Genomic DNA, 18994 nt, shown 5'->3' on the forward strand with positions numbered 1-18994 from the left:
GGTATTCATTTGGAAACAAGTGGTGTGGATTCCGAGTTGTAAAATAAGGTGTCTTCGGTAGTCATTCAGAATCCAAGCTAAATGTCAAGTGACAAGATTTTTTTTGTTTTATCTGTGATATTACTCCATAAATAATCATTCCCTGTGATAGTGGACACGTGTGGTCAAGTGCCTATCAGTTTGCAAGTGAAATGGCACCGCTTAAAAGTAAGAGAGTCATTTTTGCATACTCAGGAAAAACCCTAGGAATGCAGAGGTATAGAAGTTTGGACATTTTTCAAAAGTTGTAAAGAACGTGAACTTCCAGAATTGATGGCATAGAGATAAGAAAAATCTGTTCTTACACATCTTATTGGCTGGAGAGGGAACTTCCAAATTAACACTAAATACCTGTCTTAGCTGCTACCTTTTGGGAGGGGGAGGCACCCTGCTGCCCCATAACAGCTGCGCTAAAATCCTGGATTTCTCTCCTCTGCCCTGGGGGTGGTAAAAAGGAGTCTAAAGAAACTAGAAAGTTGGCATACTGTGTATCTATTAATTTAATCTATGGTTGAGAGCAGTTGAAACTCCAAATGCTGGGGTGTCAGTAGGGGAAAAAAGGAGAATTGGAGGGCAATGAGAAGAATTGTTGCTTTATAGTGAGTATCCTGAAGGGAGGGGGGATATGATAGGAAGGATATATGCCGTGAAGTTAAAGGACCCCTTTCCTTGTGCTGTATGGGGATGTTTCAGGTGGAAGGAAAAGAAAAACACCTCTTTTTCCCTTCCTTATTCTCCAGAGGCAACAACTTCCTTCCCCCACTATTCAGCTCAGGTTTGGGACTGGCAGTCACACTGGAGCCTAAGCCCTCTAGCACTACGTAGCACAACTGGACTTGTGGGGAGGTAGGGGGAGAGAAAGAGAGAATAAAGCATCCTTTTTCTCAGCCTCCCCCCACCCCACCCCCAAGGCTACAACAGCGCTTGAGGCTTCTGTTCCAGGCTGATTGGAGGCCTGAAGGAGAACACCTGCATGAGTATGGTAAACTGTAGTGTTTCTTGCAGGTTTCACTAATCGAAACTCAAGCTTTCATATTCCTTGCAGCGTTTTAATGGTGGAAACGTGTCTTCTGATGATCACACGAATTGTTTGGTTTTCTTCCTTTTAGCTAAAGTTGTAGATCTTGATTCCTGCCTTTCAAAGAAGCCCCTGGAAGAGAAGGTTTCTCAGCCTTACAGTGCTAGAGAGAGCATGTCGGAGGTCCAGTCCCTTAGCTCCTTCCAGTCAGAATCATGCGATGATAATGGTAGGTAGAAAACAAATGGGTCTTTGTTGTTGCCTTCTCTCATCACCACATAGGTGCCTTGTGCTAATATTACCACAGTCTAAGCGTATCATATTCTATGTGAATGCTATAGGCTAGCTCTGTAAAGCATTTGAACCAGTAACTGTTAACGTCTGACATTTGATGTGAACTTAATTATATTCAGATAAAAATATTCCTTTGTAAAATAGACATTGTTGGGTGATAAATACTAATATTTGGCATAATGTAGTGAGCTTTAAAAATGTCTAAAATTGGATTACAGCTTTATCTGTTTCCTTTTCTTTTCCCTTGCTGCTGCCTCAGCTCCCATATGGATCAGAGCAGTACTGAGTGAAAGCAGAGTATGAGGGACTTGCTTGTAAGTCTGATTATACTAGTAATGAAGGAAGTTGTTCATCAGGGCTTTTATTGTAACTGTGTTGCTATCTGGCTTGTGCCATGATGAGGAGCAAATGTATGCCAAAAACACACCATTCCATTTCATAGAAACAGATCCTATTCTATAATCCGTCAAAAGAAAACATTCCAAAAGTAGCCCTGACCCATCAAAAATACTCTGATTTGACCTTCATTAGATGATTATTAAATTGCACTTTTTGTTAATAAAGTTTAGGGAAATGATTGGCTATGATTTTAAAACATACAGTGTTTTGCTCATACTCAGTTGAGATGTCCCATCACTGTATTAACCTGTATGTGGTCCCAACATAAAACTTCCTTTTATTACTTAACACACATAAAAAAGTAAGTCGTACTGATCACCAGCACTTTCAGTGAAGTAAATGTGTGTGTGTGTGTGTGTGTGTGTGTGTGTGTGTGTGCCCATGTTAGTGGTTTTTAGTATGTGGTGGAAGTCACTTTTTAAAAAACTGTAGAATAGAAGTTATGTTGTGAAATATGTTTACTTTTAACACTGTAGCCATTACTAAGCATCATTCTTTTCTCCGTGGCCCGTTGCAAGTTCCAAATACGTTCATGCAATAAGAAAGGAATGCAGTTGTTTAATGTCAATGTTGAAGCCCGCCCCTGAAAATGTTATGCAGATATAAACATGACAGCTTGCTCAGTGTCTCTGCTCAGCTAACTAGTGAAATATAGCTAGAGAAATGCGCCCAGCGATTTTTGCTGGTGGTTTCAAATCATTCCCCCTCCTCGCAGTTTGGCTTTCCTGCTCACACGCTCCCTGGGACCTCTCCACCTGCGCTGCTCATCTGCCCACTCCCTTCTGTCCCTTCTGTCCCGCTTCCTCCAGTAACACACAGCCCCTCCTATCATTAGACTCTGAAAGTTTGCTCCACTTGATGCTTAGCCTCTCTGTCCCCTCAGTTCCTTACATTCGTTGCCTCTTTGCTTCCCCTGTCCAATCTTTCCTCAAGTCGCTTACTGCCATGCCTGCTCTACCAGCATCTCTGCAGTTCCTGTTCCTACATAATCCCTGCCCTATGAAAATAGCACAGAATTCCCTTTCTCCCTATGCCAGGGGCAAGCAACTTTAAGAATCCAGTAGACATTTTTGTCTTTCAGAACACTACAGGCTACACCTCTACACCACTGAATTTATGTGGTGTCTAGAGCAGCTACAGAGCACCAAAAGGCTCAAAATTAGCTTGTTTTCAAGATAATTTTGAGCCCTTTTGCTGTTCCATAGCAACTACGGAGTACTAAAAGGGTAAAAATAATCAAAGGGGTCAGAAATTAAACCATCCACTTCAGATGCCATTTTGTTTTGAATAAAGATGTGAGTTATGTAGGCCACCCTTGCCCTATGCCTTTTGAGAGGGTTTTTGTATGTCCTCCTCCTATCCTTTTGTATGTCCTCCTCCTATCCCTACATCGCAGATCCCCTACACTGTACCCTTCCATCTCTCAGCTTGCCAGTGCTCATCACACGTCTCACATAAGCACTTCTTTCAACAGCCCACAGCTCCCCTTTACCTTGAGTCAGGGGTGAAGAACTGCTTTCAGCCTGAGGGCCGAAGCCTGTTTTGGAGAAGTTCTTGGGGTGGGGCACACTTCAGTGGTGGGCAGAGGCAAAGGGGTTGGGCCAGAGTACCAATAATACTGGTATATCTTAACGTAAAGCTTTTATTGCCAGTAACTAAGCCTTCAGGGAGGTATTGCAACCATTTACAATCGGGGAAAACTCCAAAGCCAGGAAACATCAAATGATTGTTTGTTGGATGGAAGTGGGTAGGGCCAGGGGAACGTGGTGGGGCATTCTGGGAGGGCCAGGTTTGATCCCCAGGCTGGAGGTTCTGCATCCCTGTCCAAGATCTTGCCTGTATTTGCCATCATTCTATTTATTTCTCACCCTAAAAGAAAAGTGTGAAGAAGCCCTGATGACTGCTAAAATGTATCAATGCATGTTCAGCGTTGCAATCCATTTGTGGTCTCAGCAACCTTTGTTAACTATTTGTGTGGATAGGACTGCTTGTAGATATTTTCATAGCCCAGAGTGTATCCATCACAGCAGAACGACAAAGGTTTTGAATATTTCAGTCCAGTCCAAACACAATGTCGCTAGGGCCAGTCTGGTTGCCAGTGTAAAGAACATGTTCCTATCACCAATTGAAATGTTGCAAATATTATATTGTATGTACTTATTAGAGGATTTGTAAGCATAATTTTTGTTGACATATTTTATATGCTATTTAAAACTGCTGCTAATCATAGGTTTCTTTTCTTTTTTTGAATTTGCTCCTCCCATACTTTTTTGCAAGCTTCCCTAGTGACTGTAATACACCTTGTCAATGCTGTTGTTGACTCGGTGGGAAAAGAAGGTATATAGTTTTCACTTTTATTTACTGCCTGGGCAGAACATTGCATGATTTGTCTTCTAGTAATATATATATATATATATATATATATATATATATATATATATATAAATTGGGGATAATGAAAGATGGACATACAGATATATAGACATAGACATAGTTATTATTTGCCTTATTACTAGAAATATCCTGGGTTTGTCTTGTGTGTGCTGTGTATTCTTCACCTATTCATAAATATACTACAACAACAACAATTTTATTGCAGTCAATAGACCATTCCAGCAAAAGTTACATACAAAAGGACTGAGCGTACATTTATTATTAAAAGGACAAGTAATCATAGAGGATCTAATAGAAATGGCCAAGTTCAAAAACTTGGACACTTGCTCAGTGATTAACTTGCCTGAGCTCTGAAGTAATACAGACATTAGGAATTCAGTTGGGTGACCAGGAAAAGATTGTAAAATGACCTAACATAGTCTCATATCGTTCTGACTTGATTTCCATACCTTTACACGTATGTGTGCACAAAGACCTTCTAACATCAAAATGGCATTAGATTCATGCTTCTTAATAGTAACATTGAGTTCAGTCCACAAGAAACATGTGTTGAGTGAGCTCCACTGATATGAATATTATTGAACAGTTATGCTGTTGTGGAACTTTCATTTGTGTCAATGGGGTGGGGGAATATGCAGTAGAGAGCCATAAGGAATTCTGTTTATGATGTTTTGAGATCAGATATGCTTTCAGATTGCATCAGAAGTGGCTTTGGACAAATCTTTTTCTCTCAACCTCAGTTTCTTATATCACAAGGTGACTTTATAATTGTAACACACTTTCCTCCTTAAAATCCTTCAGAAATTTCTGGAAACTATCTAATGGGGAGTGGGCACTTGCACAACAGGATTTTGGCGCTTCTAAAACTAACCCCGCTTACGAAACCCACTTGCACATTGGGGTTTTGGCGCTTCTTAAAATAACCCGGAAATACCCGTTTCCAGATTGGCACAAGACAGGAGAGCTTTCTTCTGCAAGACCCACTCGCCTGCCCTGTTATAGAACTTGTTTCCAATTATTTTTATTATATTTATTTATTTATTTATTTATTTATTATATTTTTATACCGCCCAATAGCCGAAGCTCTCTGGGCAGTTCACAAAAATTAAAACCATAATAAAACTACCAACAGGTTAAAAACACAAATACAAAATACAGTATCAAAAGCACAACCAGGATAAAAAATTTAGAAGCACAAAATAAGTGTATTGGAAGATTTAGATGGTAAGACGCTTGTAAGTCTTGCATAGGAAGAAGAGAAATAAAACCATTCTATTAACAGTTTCTCCCCCTTCATTTAAGGTATTAGAGGTAGACAAATGACAATGCTGATGTAAGCCAATGCAGCACAACTGAACGAAATTGGTCTAGGCAGCCTTCCGTGGCCTGGTGCCCTCCAGATACAGCCCCCATCTCTCCTGACCATTGGCCATTCTGGTTTGGGCAGATAGAAGTTGAAGTATCTGGAGGGCATCTGGTTGGGGAGGCTAGTGTAGCTATGTAGTTGAGTGCAGGTAGAGAGCTGGTGTGGTGTAGTAATTAAGAGCATGAGCTGGCAAGTCTCTGGTTTAAATCTCACCACAGCCATTTATTTACTAGATGGCCACTGGCACTTAGATTGAACCCCTCTCCTCTTCTGATTGATGATGATGATGATGATACAGCTTACCTTACAGGATTTGTAAGAATTACTGAATATATATGTTAAGCATGTTGAGCACTTAGTAAGGAAAGGAAAGGAACCTCTCGTGCAAGCACTTGAGTCATTCCTGACTCCTAGAGGGACGCCTGCTTTTGCTGACGTTTTCTTGGCAGACTTTGTAGCGGGGTGGTTTGCCATTGCCTTCCCCAGTCGCAGTTACCTTTCCCCCAGCTAGCTGGGTACTCATTTTACCGACCTCGGAAGGATAGAAGGCTGAGTCAACCTGAGCCGGCTGCCTGAGAACCAGCTTCCGCTGGGATCGAACTCAGGCCGTGGGGAGAGTTTCGGCTGTAGTAACTGCCACTTAACACTGTGCCACACAAGGCACTTAGTAAAAGGCTATATAAATATGTGGTAGTAGCAGAAGTAGTAGTAGCAGCAGCAGCAGCAGTAATAACCATGATGTTATTATTATTATTATTATTATTATTATTATTATTATTATTATTATTATTTATTTATATAGCACCATCAGTGTACATGGTGCTGTACAGAGTAAAGCAGTAAATAGCAAGACCCTGCCGCATAGGCTTGCCGAAGATATGCAGCATATGTTAAAATGCTCAGCATCAGACAAATTTAGTTTCCTTTTTAAGTGGCTGCAGGCAGTCTCACTAATACTAGTCTCTGTAAATGTTTGGTCCACGCCATAACTTCTTCCCAACATAGAATTCTTCTTTCCATGTAGTATACATGTTTCCAGTGGCAACAAAAAGAATATGATCAAAGGTTGAAAGTGTTGCAAATATTCTTATCTTTCTATCTTGCATATGCATTATAAAAGCTTCTTTATCCACTCTACTGAGAGAAAGAAAACCTTGAATCTGCTTCTATGTCTACAAGTCTGCCTGTATGTATTGGTGGGGGCAAGGAGAGGATGTACAGTGTGATACCTACTTAAAATCATCTCAAGTGTCTGTGGCCAGCTAGCCAGCAGTCCAGACCTTACCATTGCCCTGGATAGCCAAGTAGTTGTAAGGGGGTGTTTGGCTTAGTATGTGACTGACCCTGCCAATGATCACTGTCCGTTTGGTTAGATATACATCTGGATACAAGCTGAATTGTTACCTTTACATAGAGACGTTTCCAAAAGCTGTAATTCTGACATGCATTAACTTATATTATAAGTTGATCTATTTTGTTTATATAGGACCGTCTGTGTGTGCATGTCACCTTTTTAGAGTAGAAGAGGGAAGCTTATAATCAGGGAAGTGGAAGTAGGGGTAAACAAGGAAAGAGTATGCAGTTGTCTCAATTTCAGAAACTCAGCCTTGATTACAGGCTTTGTTGCAGTGAGGTATTTGAAATGAGGTCAAGATCAGAGATAATAAAGGGGGATGAAGATCTATCCCATACCCTAATAGAAAACTTATTCCCTGTGGATTCTTAAATAGACAAATCCACATGCAAGAGGGAGAAACCAGCAGGCTTGGAGAAACTTAAAAGAAAAAATGGGGGGGGGGACCTAAGTGGGCAGGAAAAGCTAAATTGGGTGGGGGCTTTCATACACACACTCATGCATTCATACACATCCAACAAACATACACATATATGTGCAGAGCCGTTGACAAAGATAGGCAAGGTCAGACACTTGCTGATAACCTGCATTGCAACAGGGGCCTACTGGCAAGAGCTACTGGGGTTGTTCCTCCTCACCATTGCAACTTGCTGGTTCCCCTGCCTCTCGCTCTGGCCCAGACGGTGGTGGTGGTGGTGAGGATGAGGAGGAGGAAGAGCAGTAGATGCCCCTGCCTACTTTTTACCTGGTCCTCTGCCTGTCAAGTAAGCAAGTGGTATTGATGATGAGGAAGAGGATGAAGAGCAAAAGCAGCTGGTGGCCGTGGTGGTGATAAAGGAGACTCATTGAGACAGGAGGGGGCCATTGAGGGGGGCCTTCCCCTAGGGCCTCAGAAACATAGTCAGTACTATACACATCCATAACACATACCAGTTCTCTCACACACATATAACACCCCCATTTATTCATTCTTTCACACACACACACACACACACACTCTTGCACATAAAACACACAACATGCCCCCCCCCTGCAAACAGCAAAAGCCTTCCACTGGCACCAATGGAAACCCTTTGTAAAGCCCCATTGCCATGCAGCAGGGGGAGGGGTCGGGAGGAGGTCACAACATGACAGAAGGGAAGGGTTAACCCAGTTGCAATTGTTAAGTATATGAAAAGAAATACTTGCTTAGTCATTAAAATTGTGTGTGTATGGCTATCTCAGGGTTAAACAGAGAAAGACTATCTGTGGGCAATTACCTTGAGATAGAGGCTGTTCTGGGAACCTTGCCAAGATTCTAAGTTAGCCTCATCACAGCTGTATGTAATGTAGATAACAATTGTGTAAGATGTGTATATAGTTTCTCACTTGTGTAAAATGGAACTGATCACTGCTAACTGATCACTGCTCTATGATCACTGCTCTCTGTGTATGCCTCAGTGTGCTGATCTGAACTGATCTGAATTGGACTGCACAGAAGCCTGAAGGAAATAAACCAGCTCTGCTGTGTAAGACCTGCGTGATGTGTGTTTGTTTCTGAGCACAAACAGAGTTCCAGAAGGAGAAAAGTTCTGGCACAATAACCCAACAAAGGTTATGGGCCCAGTCCAGTCCAGGAAGCCTACGCCAGCCTAATCCAGGCAGAAGAACCAGAACTTGGTGGGAACGGTGCAGTATCAGAACCAGGAGTCTGCTAAAACAGAAAACTGTTGATGAAGGAAGACATCAAGCTTAAGCCAGTGCTGCAAAGTGAGGAAGAATCTCAGTCGGCTGACTCTGAGGAGGACTCTGAGCAGGAGGACGGTGAGATACCAATTCCTAAAGCAGAGGAAATGGCAGGAGCTAATATGTCTGGTTTGCATCAATTGTTAGAAAAGCTGAATGACTCTAACTATGCATTATGGTCTTACAAAATTCAAATGTATCTGATTCAGGCTGAACTGTGGTATGTAGTCACAGAGGATCCACCAGATAGAGCAGATCCACAGAATGCTAAATGGTTTAAGGACGATGCAAAAGCAATGGCAGTTATTGCATTAGCTGTGGAAGACTCTCAAATTTCCTTCATTCAGTTTTTGAATACATCAAAAGAGTGCTGGAATGCACTACAAGCTGTATATCAAAGAGAAACAGCGGGCAGTAAAGTAATTCTAACCCGGAAACTGTATGGAATGAAGCTGAAACCAGGGGAGTCTATGTCAAATCATTTGAAAAGCATGAGAGAAATCTTCAATCAACTCAGGGCACGAGGGATGGAGTTTACAACTATACACCAAGTCTATGTGATTTTGTCAAGTCTTGATTCATCGTACGACGCGGTTGTCACCATGATGGAAAGTCAAGAGGAGAAAAATTTAACCCTCGAGTATGTAGCTGGAAAACTACTGGAAACCTATGAAAGAAGACAAGCTTCAAAACAACAGAGTTTTAAACATCCTGTGGCTGAATTTCAACAAAGCCATAAATCTTCTGATGTGGTGGCTGCATTAAAGGCAAGGAAATGCTTTAACTGTGGTTCCACAGGACACTTAAGGCGGGATTGCAACAACAAGAAGAAAAAGCTGTTGACAGCAAAGTGGAGAGAAGAAAACAACATGAATGAAGCTGAATCAAAAAAGAAGTGTCTTCTAGCAAGAGTCAAAGAGACAATGAATCCTTGGTTTTTGGACTCTGGGGCTTCAATAAGTATGGCAAAAGACAAACTTTCATTTGTAACCTTGGAAACTTCTACTTCAAAGCAAAAGTGTGTTACCCTTGCAAATGGAACAAAAATCCAGATTTGTGGTGTGGGTAATGTATATTTTGATTGTCTGGGAGTTGAACTACAAAGTGTTTTATATGTACCAGAATTAGAAACAAACCTTCTAAGTGTGTTTCAGTTAACAGAAATGGGGTATGAGGTTTGTTTTACTGAAGAAAATTGTACTATAAAACAGGGAAACAAGGTGTGTGTGCAGGGAATAATGAAAGAATCTTTGTATGTGATTAATACTTGTACAGAAAATGAAGTTGTAGCCAGCAAAGTCACAACAAAAACAATAGCCAATTGCAAACCACACCAAGAGTGTATCCATTTAACTCATAAAAGGTTTGGTCATGCTAACTATAAAACAATTTCTAAGATTCCAGAATTGTGTGAAGGGGTGAAAATCAAACCATGTTCTAACTATGTAGAATGTAATGTATGCAGTGAAACCAAGTGTCATAAGTCAAACATTCCAAAACATAGTGAGAGAACAACAAAAAGAATTTTTGAATTAATTCATGCAGATCTTGCAGGTCCTTTTGAGACAAGTCAAGGAGGAAACAGATTTTTCTTGTCTATTGTTGATGATTACAGTAGATTTGGATTTGTGTATGTGTTAAAACAGAAGAGTGAAACTTTTGGAAAGTTTAAAGCCTTTGTTAAGTGGAGTAAAAATAGATTTAAAGAACCTATAGCTAATCTAAGAACGGACCGGGGAGGTGAATTTCTTAGCAACCAATTTAAAAAATTCCTCAGTGATGAGGGTATACAACATGACCTTACTGCTCCATATTCACCATTTCAAAATGGAGTTGCAGAAAGGAAAAACAGAACCTTGCAGAACATGTTAAGAGCTCTATTGAAAGAGTCAGGATTGTCTAATCTGTTTTGGGCAGAAGCTTTGTCCACCTCAAATTATTTGTTAAACAGGCTTTACCACTCTGTACATGAAAAAACTCCATATGAAATGTTTTACAAAAGAAAACCTAGAGTGTCACATATAAGGGTTTTTGGAAGTAAATGTTTTGCTCATGTTCAGAAAGAAAACAGACCAGGAAAGCTAGCTCAAAGAGGTTTGGAATGTAAACTGTTGGGATATGATACACAAACAAAAGGCTACCGTTTGTGGTCTCCATATCACAAAAGTGTAATTGTGAGCAGAGATGTAGTTTTTCATGAACAAATGCAGGAAACAAAACAGTATGTAAGTTTGCCTGTAGAACAGAAAGCTGTAGAAACAGAAGAAATTCCTGAACAATCTCAGCAAGAGAGGGAGGGGGAAGAAACTGTAAAGGAGGAAACTGTGCCTGTAACTATGCCAAAGCAACCAGAAAGGGAACACAAAGCTCCAATTTGTTATTCAGATGAATACCAAAGCAAACAGGTTTCTCATAGAGCTTTACTAATAGCCTATGAACCTACTTCATTTGAGGAAATTCAGGAAATGGAACCTACAGAAGCTCAGGGCTGGCATGAAGCAATGTCAGAGGAAATCAGAGCAATGGAAAAAAATGAAACGTGGGAGCTAGTACCTTTACCTGAAGGTCGTAAAAACCATTACCTGTAAATGGGTATTCAAAGTAAAACAAAATGAGAAAGGACAGGTGGAACGTTACAGAGCAAGATTGGTAGCAAGAGGATTTGCTCAAAAATATCTAATAGATTTTGAAGAAGTTTATGCACCTACAACAAAATACTCAAGTGTAAAACTTTTGTTAAAAATTGCAGCAGAAAAACAATTGAATGTATTTCATTTTGACATCAAAACAGCTTTCTTATATGGAGATTTAACAGAGGAAATTTACATGACTCAACCAAAAGGTTTTGTTAAAAATCCAGGGTTAGTTTGTAAATTGAAAAAATCCATATATGGTTTGAGGCAAGCAGCAAGGTGTTGGAATAAGAAACTGGACAATGTATTGATCAAAATAGGTTTTAAACAAAGCAAAGCTGATCATTGTTTGTACACAAAACAGGATGGTTCAAATGTAGTGTATTTGCTGATTTATGTAGATGATTTGTTACTGGTTTTTAATGAAGAAGAACAGAAAAACACATTTGTAAACCAGCTGCAAAGACATTTTGAGTTAAAAGACCTTGGTTCAGTGAAAAGTTATTTGGGAATGCAAATTTCAAAAGATTCTAACACAGGGTCATTTCTGATTGAACAAAGTGGCAAAATTAAAAAATTGCTGGAAGAACACAGCATGGAGAATTGTAAAATTGTTGCCACTCCTATGGTCACTGATTTTCAAAATCAGACAGACAGTACTGAAATGGAAGACATACAGAAATATCAGAGTGTGATTGGAAGTTTACTTTATCTAGCAAACCTAAGTAGACCAGATATTACATTTGCTGTAAATCTTTTAAGCAGAAAAATGACAAAACCTTCTGTAACTGATTGGACAGCTGTAAAACGTGTATTGAGATATCTAAAAGGTACAATTAATCACAAATTGGAAATATCTACACACAAAGATGGAAATTTCTGTGTTTATGCAGATGCTGACTGGGCTAACGCAATTGATAGAAAGTCTACCAGTGGAGCAGCATTCTTTTACAATCAATCCTTGATTGATTGGTATACAAGAAAACAAAATTGTGTAGCAACCTCTAGTGCAGAAGCAGAATATATCAGTTTATCTCTGGCTTGTAATGAGATTGAGTGGTATAAACAATTATTTGCTGATCTAAGGATGGAAATTGAGACACCAGTAACCATATTTGAGGATAATCAGGCATGTATTAGTATGGCTACATCTGAAAAGTGTAAACCAAGAACTAAACATGTGGATGTTCGTTATTCTCATGTGAAAGATATAATTCAGAAGGGCTGGATTAAGCTTGAATATTGTCCATCTGAAATGATGTTGGCTGATTTATTCACAAAACCAGTATCAATGGTAAAACACAAAGAGATGCTTTTAAAGCTGGGTCTCAGATTGTAACACAATTTAAACAACATGCGCAAGAGGAGGACTGTTAAGTATATGAAAAGAAATACTTGCTTAGTCATTAAAATTGTGTGTGTATGGCTATCTCAGGGTTAAACAGAGAAAGACTATCTGTGGGCAATTACCTTGAGATAGAGGCTGTTCTGGGAACCTTGCCAAGATTCTAAGTTAGCCTCATCACAGCTGTATGTAATGTAGATAACAATTGTGTAAGATGTGTATATAGTTTCTCACTTGTGTAAAATGGAACTGATCACTGCTAACTGATCACTGCTCTATGATCACTGCTCTCTGTGTATGCCTCAGTGTGCTGATCTGAACTGATCTGAATTGGACTGCACAGAAGCCTGAAGGAAATAAACCAGCTCTGCTGTGTAAGACCTGCGTGATGTGTGTTTGTTTCTGAGCACAAACAGAGTTCCAGAAGGAGAAAAGTTCTGGCACAATAACCCAACAGCAATGCCCCCATGGATGGGCGTTTTTTCTTCTTCATTTTCTGAGCTGGATTGTTACATGGAGGGGGCAGGACAAGGAGGGGAGGCTGTGGGCCAGACCCACCAGTTCACCCGTGCTCCAAGAAAAATCATCTTTTTAAAAAACAAACAAACACAACAACCAGTAATTTTAGAATTAGCCATAAGGATACAAAACAAATATAGGCATTAAACTACACTGGACAAGCCTCGGGAATTTGTGGTCAGCACTTTTGCTCACTCAGGAAGTTATATTGGGTGGACTTCATCTTTATTTCCAGGCATTGTCTGTGTCTGTAATCCAAAGAACTGCACAACTAATTTAGCCCGCTCAAGAACTGTGTTGGAGCAATAGGCCTCATGACAAAGCCCTTTTGGAACTGAGGGGACTTTCAGAAGCAGTCAGTGATGTGGCTTTTGGGGGGTGGGATGGGGGCGGAAGAGAAAAGTTAAAATACTGGGCACATCTAAAGTTTCTTAACTTTAATCTATAGAGGCCCTCTCCTAACTATAATAAACAAAAGCAGAGCCAGGTTTGTGTGTTTCATGTACCATCATATGCATTTTTACTGTTTTTAGGCTGTGTTGCAGGTTTTGAATGATTTGATTCCTAATTGCACATATTTTGTTCCTTCTCTCCTCACTTTGCAATCTAAAGAGTCTTTTGCTGTTCCTGACCTGAGCAATTCAAGAGGTGACTTCTGCATGTAGTTGTTCAGTGATATCTGCTTAAATGTTTCTGTTAATATTTGCTCCCTCAACACTAATTTGTCCTTGGTTGTTTGCTCAATGTGTTCATGCAGTAATTTCTCTGCATTTACTAGACATTACACCTGATTACAGTCCTGTACAATTTTCCCTTTATTAGAAGCTATCACAAAATTAAGACGCTTGTTGTAACATAGCAATGTTTTGCCACTCAAACCAATAGTTGTTTTGTTTCCAGCACAACATTATGCATTTGTCCTACAACACAAAGCAATTTTGCAACTTGTGCATGATTAGCATAATACTTTCGAAGATTTTGTTTTCACATTTGAATGCTTGAATGTCTTTACTAATAGCCTTTTTGAATGTAAAAATAATAACAATGATCAAATAGGCAATGATATTTTCATAGGATTCTGTTGTAAAATTAACTATAGAGCTGATGGGCAGTATTTAATGGCATTAACTAAATTGGTAAAAGTTCTAGATACCATACCAATTAGAGAACCTTAAATTCGTTGGTCTCAATCCAGAGAAAATTGTGTGTTAAAACTAGAGATGGACAGATCAGTCAGTTTTGCATGTCTTCAGTCATTAGTCTGTTCTATCCCATTCAAAAATCACTTGAAAACTCATATTTAAATTGGACACATTTTCCCCAAAGTAGGCATTTTTGTAACAATGTTTTGAGCAGGGAACTGCGTTTCCAAATTCTGAAAAGTCTGAGGTCTAAAAGAGGGCTCGGTTCCAATCCATTTATTAGGCAGGAAGTGCAAATTAGGCCGGTTTGCTGAAAAATGCAGACCCAACTGAGTGCTTCGACATCCGTATTAAAACTCATTGAAATCAACAGAATAAATTTATTCTCTTAGTACCCTTCACGTTAATGAACTAATCCTGCAAGTCTGTGCATTCTTACTTGGGAGTAAATATAATTGAACTCAGTGGGATTTTCTTCTGAGTAAATATGGATCAAATCAGGCCACGCCTTTCTTCCAATTTGGGCATTGGGGGGAAAGAACTTTAAACCTGTACATTTTGTTAAAAGGAACAAATGGTTTTAGTAATCAGTTGCCGTGCACCAGCTGTTTTAGTGGAACCAGAGAGGCTGTTAGACACTTTTTTCTTTTACACAAAAAATGATTCTCTGCCATTGTGTATCAGCTCATTTCTTAGGTGAACTGCAGCTCCTCTCAATTTAGGGTGAGGTACGTTGAAATTATAGCTAGTCCAGACTTGGATGATATAATAAAGTCTCTTACTGCATGGCACACTGTGGATTTGTGGTTGTAACATTGAATGTCTTTGTTAACCTTGGCGGGGTGGGTGGGGGAGATTGCTGCAATTATGCTTATGCTCTAATCACTGGTGGTTGTGTTGTCTTCAGTACAGTGTATTGGTTTTTCAGTGTTAAGAGTGTGTCAGGGACAAGATACTGATACCCGTTTTGTTTCTTGTTTCTCTCTTTTCTCCACAGGCTATCACTGGGATACCTCTGACTGGATGCCAAACGTCCAACTGCCTGGCATACAGGAGTACCCAAATTATGAGGTGGTTGAAGAGCCGGCACCCCTCTACACAGATCCAAATTCCATTGATGCAGACTACTACCCTGGAGGTTATGACATTGAGAGTGACTTTCCGCCTCCACCAGATGACTTCCCAGTGCCTGATGACCTTCCACCATTACCGCCAGAATACAGTGATCAGTTTGATTCGATACAGCAATCCAGGGACATGCCTGCTGTAGGTAGTTTGGGGTCCTCTGCAAGGAGCAGGCAAAGGTTCAACCTCAACCAGTACCTTCCCCACCACTATGCTTCAGACCTGCCGGAACCTCAGAACACCACCAATGGCGTCTCCAGTACTTATAGAGAACCCTATGCTCCTTACCCTGTAGGGTACCGTAGAGACTTTGAAGCAGCCCCTGTAGACAACATATCCATGTCTGTGTATGCTTCCACGGCTTCATGCTCTGATGTGTCGGCATGCTGTGAAATGGAGTCTGAGGTCATGCTGAGTGACTATGAGAGTGGAGACGACGGACATTTTGAAGACGTGATCATTCCCCCACTCGACCCTCAGCAGCACACACAAGTCTGACACGCTTCCTCAAAAAAAGTGCCTGGATGTTAATGAACTTTTAAAAAGAAAAGAAAAAAAAGAAAAGAGGATTTTAGAGAAATCTCGGAGAGCTTATTTTTTTCTTGGCGGCAATGCTTGAGCGCTTTTGTTTCAGTGAGCTAAAACTGGCATGGCTGCACTGGATCAGGCATCTCCTTTCAACCTATTAACCAATTTTCCATTTCCTGATCTCCTACAGTCTGACTGGTCATAGGTCTCCCATTGGCTGTGCCATTCCCAAACGTGTTTTTTGTACTTCCATTGTCTATGTTAAAGAAATAAAAGCAAAAACACATACCATTTCATCATTTTAGCATGATAAATGTATTTATATCGTTCAAAAGCGGATCATTTTTTTTCTTATCTCATTTTTGTAAATTTTATGTACAGTTTTGATTTCAGTAATTTTAACTAGATTTTTGTAGATAATTTCCAAATTTGATTTCCACTTATTTTAGTGGTGTTTAGTGTGCCATTGAAGCAACACCCCCTGGGTTTTTTTACATTCAGGAATTCACTATTTTTTTTTTTTTTTTGTTCTCACAAAAGTTTTACATTTCATTTATAGATTTCAGTGTAATCATGCATTTCCAAGTGTACATAATTTCCAGTTGTAAAAGATATCTGATGTTTTCTAAGCAAGAAACATGGAAATGTCTTTCATGGGTTTCTGTACTCTAGAACAGTATACATTTTTCCTTTCTTGAAAAGTGTGTTGGGGGCCCACTGCATACCTGTTTAGAACAAAACCATCTTGGCACAGTTTTTATAGTGTCTGTATATTTGTGATGCAATGGTCTTGTAAAGGTTTTTACTGAAATCTACCATTAGCCAGTCTTTCTTACTGACAATAAATTATTAATAAAATACTTTAGCTTTGTTTTCTGTATCTATCTCATATCTATTATATAGCTTTAATTTTTAGGCATTGTGCAAATAAGTGCTCCTTATACTATGTGCCACAGGTCCACCGGGTGGCAGTATAAGCCAGCTGAATTTTTAAAAATCAGACAAACAGATCTGGAAAGCACAAAAAGACTGAATGGACACTATATTTAAGAATGAGCATAAAATATCAGATCCTTTCTCTTTCATGCACTGACTTGGCTTTTGTTGTTTTGATTTGCTTTGTTTTCCTTTCAGAGCATACTTGTATGCAATAGTTACTTAGGAGATCACCAAGGTATTTGGTAATTGGTAATTGTAATTTTGTAATTTTTCCTAGAATCCTATTCATTCTATTACTGCTTTTGCTTTGCATTTGGTTTTTAGTTTATTTAGTGTCTGTGATGTAATTTTGCAGTTAGAAGATGAAGAACCTCAGTGTGGAATACAGTGAAAACAGTATTGTGTTTATCATTCATACAATGTTTTAAGCATCTAATGGGGAGTCAGTCACAAGACATTGTACCCAAGCAAATAAGTGTTCAGGTCTCAGGATGGAATATGCCACACATTTGCTAAGGTCATTACTTTCTCACTATTCAAGCATAACACTAGTTTTCTATGAGAAATGCACCACTGTGTAATTTTAGGAATGCATTTAAGTCCCTTGTTCTCATTAGGGATGTTGGAGATATCAGCAACAGATTCAAATGAGTTTGAATTTTTATGAATCTGACCTGTGGATTCCAGAGCAGAGTGGCTTTTTCCAAGACATGAATTCTATGGATGTGTTGACCTTTTTTTTTTCCTTTGGGAGTGGGTGTTGTGCTAATTTCACATTAGTACGAATCCACATTAGGGCTCATTGGCATTAACTAATGTGCATTAGCATTAATGCACATTTGCACAAATGTGCTAATACACATTAACTTATGCAAATTAACACAAGCAGAACAAAATTCTGATTGAAAAAAATCTGATTCTGAGCAGAGGATGGAATGAAAGACGCCTGACATTCCGTAAAACACAGACAGAACGGAATTAACCAATTCCTAGATGTCATATTATGAAATCTCACAGCTTCATCACAGATTGTTCGTTGCTCCAGTTAATTTCAAAAGGTACATACTGCAGTATGTTGCCTGCCCCCTCCACTTAAAAGAAAACTTGGCTGAAAGACAGTAACAATCTTATACTGAGATAGCGTAGGTGATGCACTATAGTAAGTAATGCTGCAAGTTATTTCTTTTTGATCAGTAGAATTATTTTTATGGTATAAGACAAGTCATAGCTCCCCTTTGCTAAAAGAGCAGAAGCGCCATATTGCTTGGCAAAAATTCCAGGTTGTGCTGCTTACGTAAATGTTGGGCAATTGTGACTGGCCTCTTTGGCTGGGATTCAAAAAACCATGGAAATACTACCATTTACCAAAGGATGTTGGGACTTGCCTTTCTTCAACAGAGCAGCAGCTAATCTGACCTCTTTTGAAATGGGGGAGGGGAGTTCCAGACTAGTTTGTGATTTGGAATAGGAGTCTGCTACGTTCAATACTGCTTAAAAAAAAAAGTTCGGGAATCCAAATTTTGCTATGGAACTCTGAAATGTGTTTTTGTGGCAGTCTTATATAGAGTTGAGTGCAGTTAAGACTATTGAAATCAATGGGCTAAAGCATGTTTAACCCTGTGTTGGAGGATTACCTTGGAGGATTACTGACACATAAGTCCCCCCACAAAAATCTTATCTTTGAAATGGTGCAAATTGAAATGGGCAATAAATAAAAGTCAAAAGTGGAAGTTGGATCCTGCCCAAGCAATTTTACCTTTTAAGTCTGAAATCGTTTTAAGTTTCTTCTAAGATGGCACTAGTTTTAATAGGGGGAAAACTGATTTGATGGTAACTTATTTTACTCTGGATGCAGGAGACACCTTGGAGGGGGGTGGGGTAGAAAATAAGACCTGGAAGAATCCTTTGATTTCGTAGTTTGTCAAGATTCTCGTCTGAAAACCAGTTGGTTTTCTTTCCCTTGACTTGAATTCTATTGTCCATTTAAAAATTCACAGAATCATAGAATAGCAGAGTTGGAAGGGGCCTACAAGGCCATCGAGTCCAACCCCCTGCTCAATGCAGGAATCCACCCTAAAGCATCCCTGAAAGATGGTTGTCCAGCTGCCTCTTGAATGCCTCTAGTGTGGGAGAGCCCACAACCTCCCTAGGTAACTGATTCCATTGTCGTACTG

The 18994-nt window shown here is 39.6% G+C and overlaps 1 protein-coding gene across 7 annotated transcripts in view; it reads left to right on the top strand.

Moving 5' to 3' along the window:
* The window catches only part of FAT1 (FAT atypical cadherin 1), a 141238-nt gene extending 124494 nt beyond the window's left edge, over positions 1-16744 (top strand). For 3 of the 7 annotated variants that reach the window (XM_063135747.1, XM_063135748.1, XM_063135749.1), the window contains 3 exons: positions 1149-1286; positions 13699-13734; positions 15226-16744. In XM_063135747.1, the coding sequence (XP_062991817.1) occupies positions 1149-1286; positions 13699-13734; positions 15226-15851 (800 nt within the window). In that variant the 3' untranslated portion in view covers positions 15852-16744. Of the gene's footprint in view, positions 1-1148; positions 1287-1610; positions 1666-4027; positions 4088-13698; positions 13735-15225 lie in introns of those variants that run through there. The other 4 variants (XM_063135745.1, XM_063135752.1, XM_063135751.1 and 1 more) reach the window with 3 other exon arrangements.
* The last annotated feature ends 2250 nt before the right edge of the window (positions 16745-18994 follow it).

The sequence above is a fragment of the Elgaria multicarinata genome, chromosome 10, assembly GCF_023053635.1.
Source record: "Elgaria multicarinata webbii isolate HBS135686 ecotype San Diego chromosome 10, rElgMul1.1.pri, whole genome shotgun sequence".
NCBI lineage: Eukaryota > Metazoa > Chordata > Lepidosauria > Squamata > Anguidae > Elgaria > Elgaria multicarinata.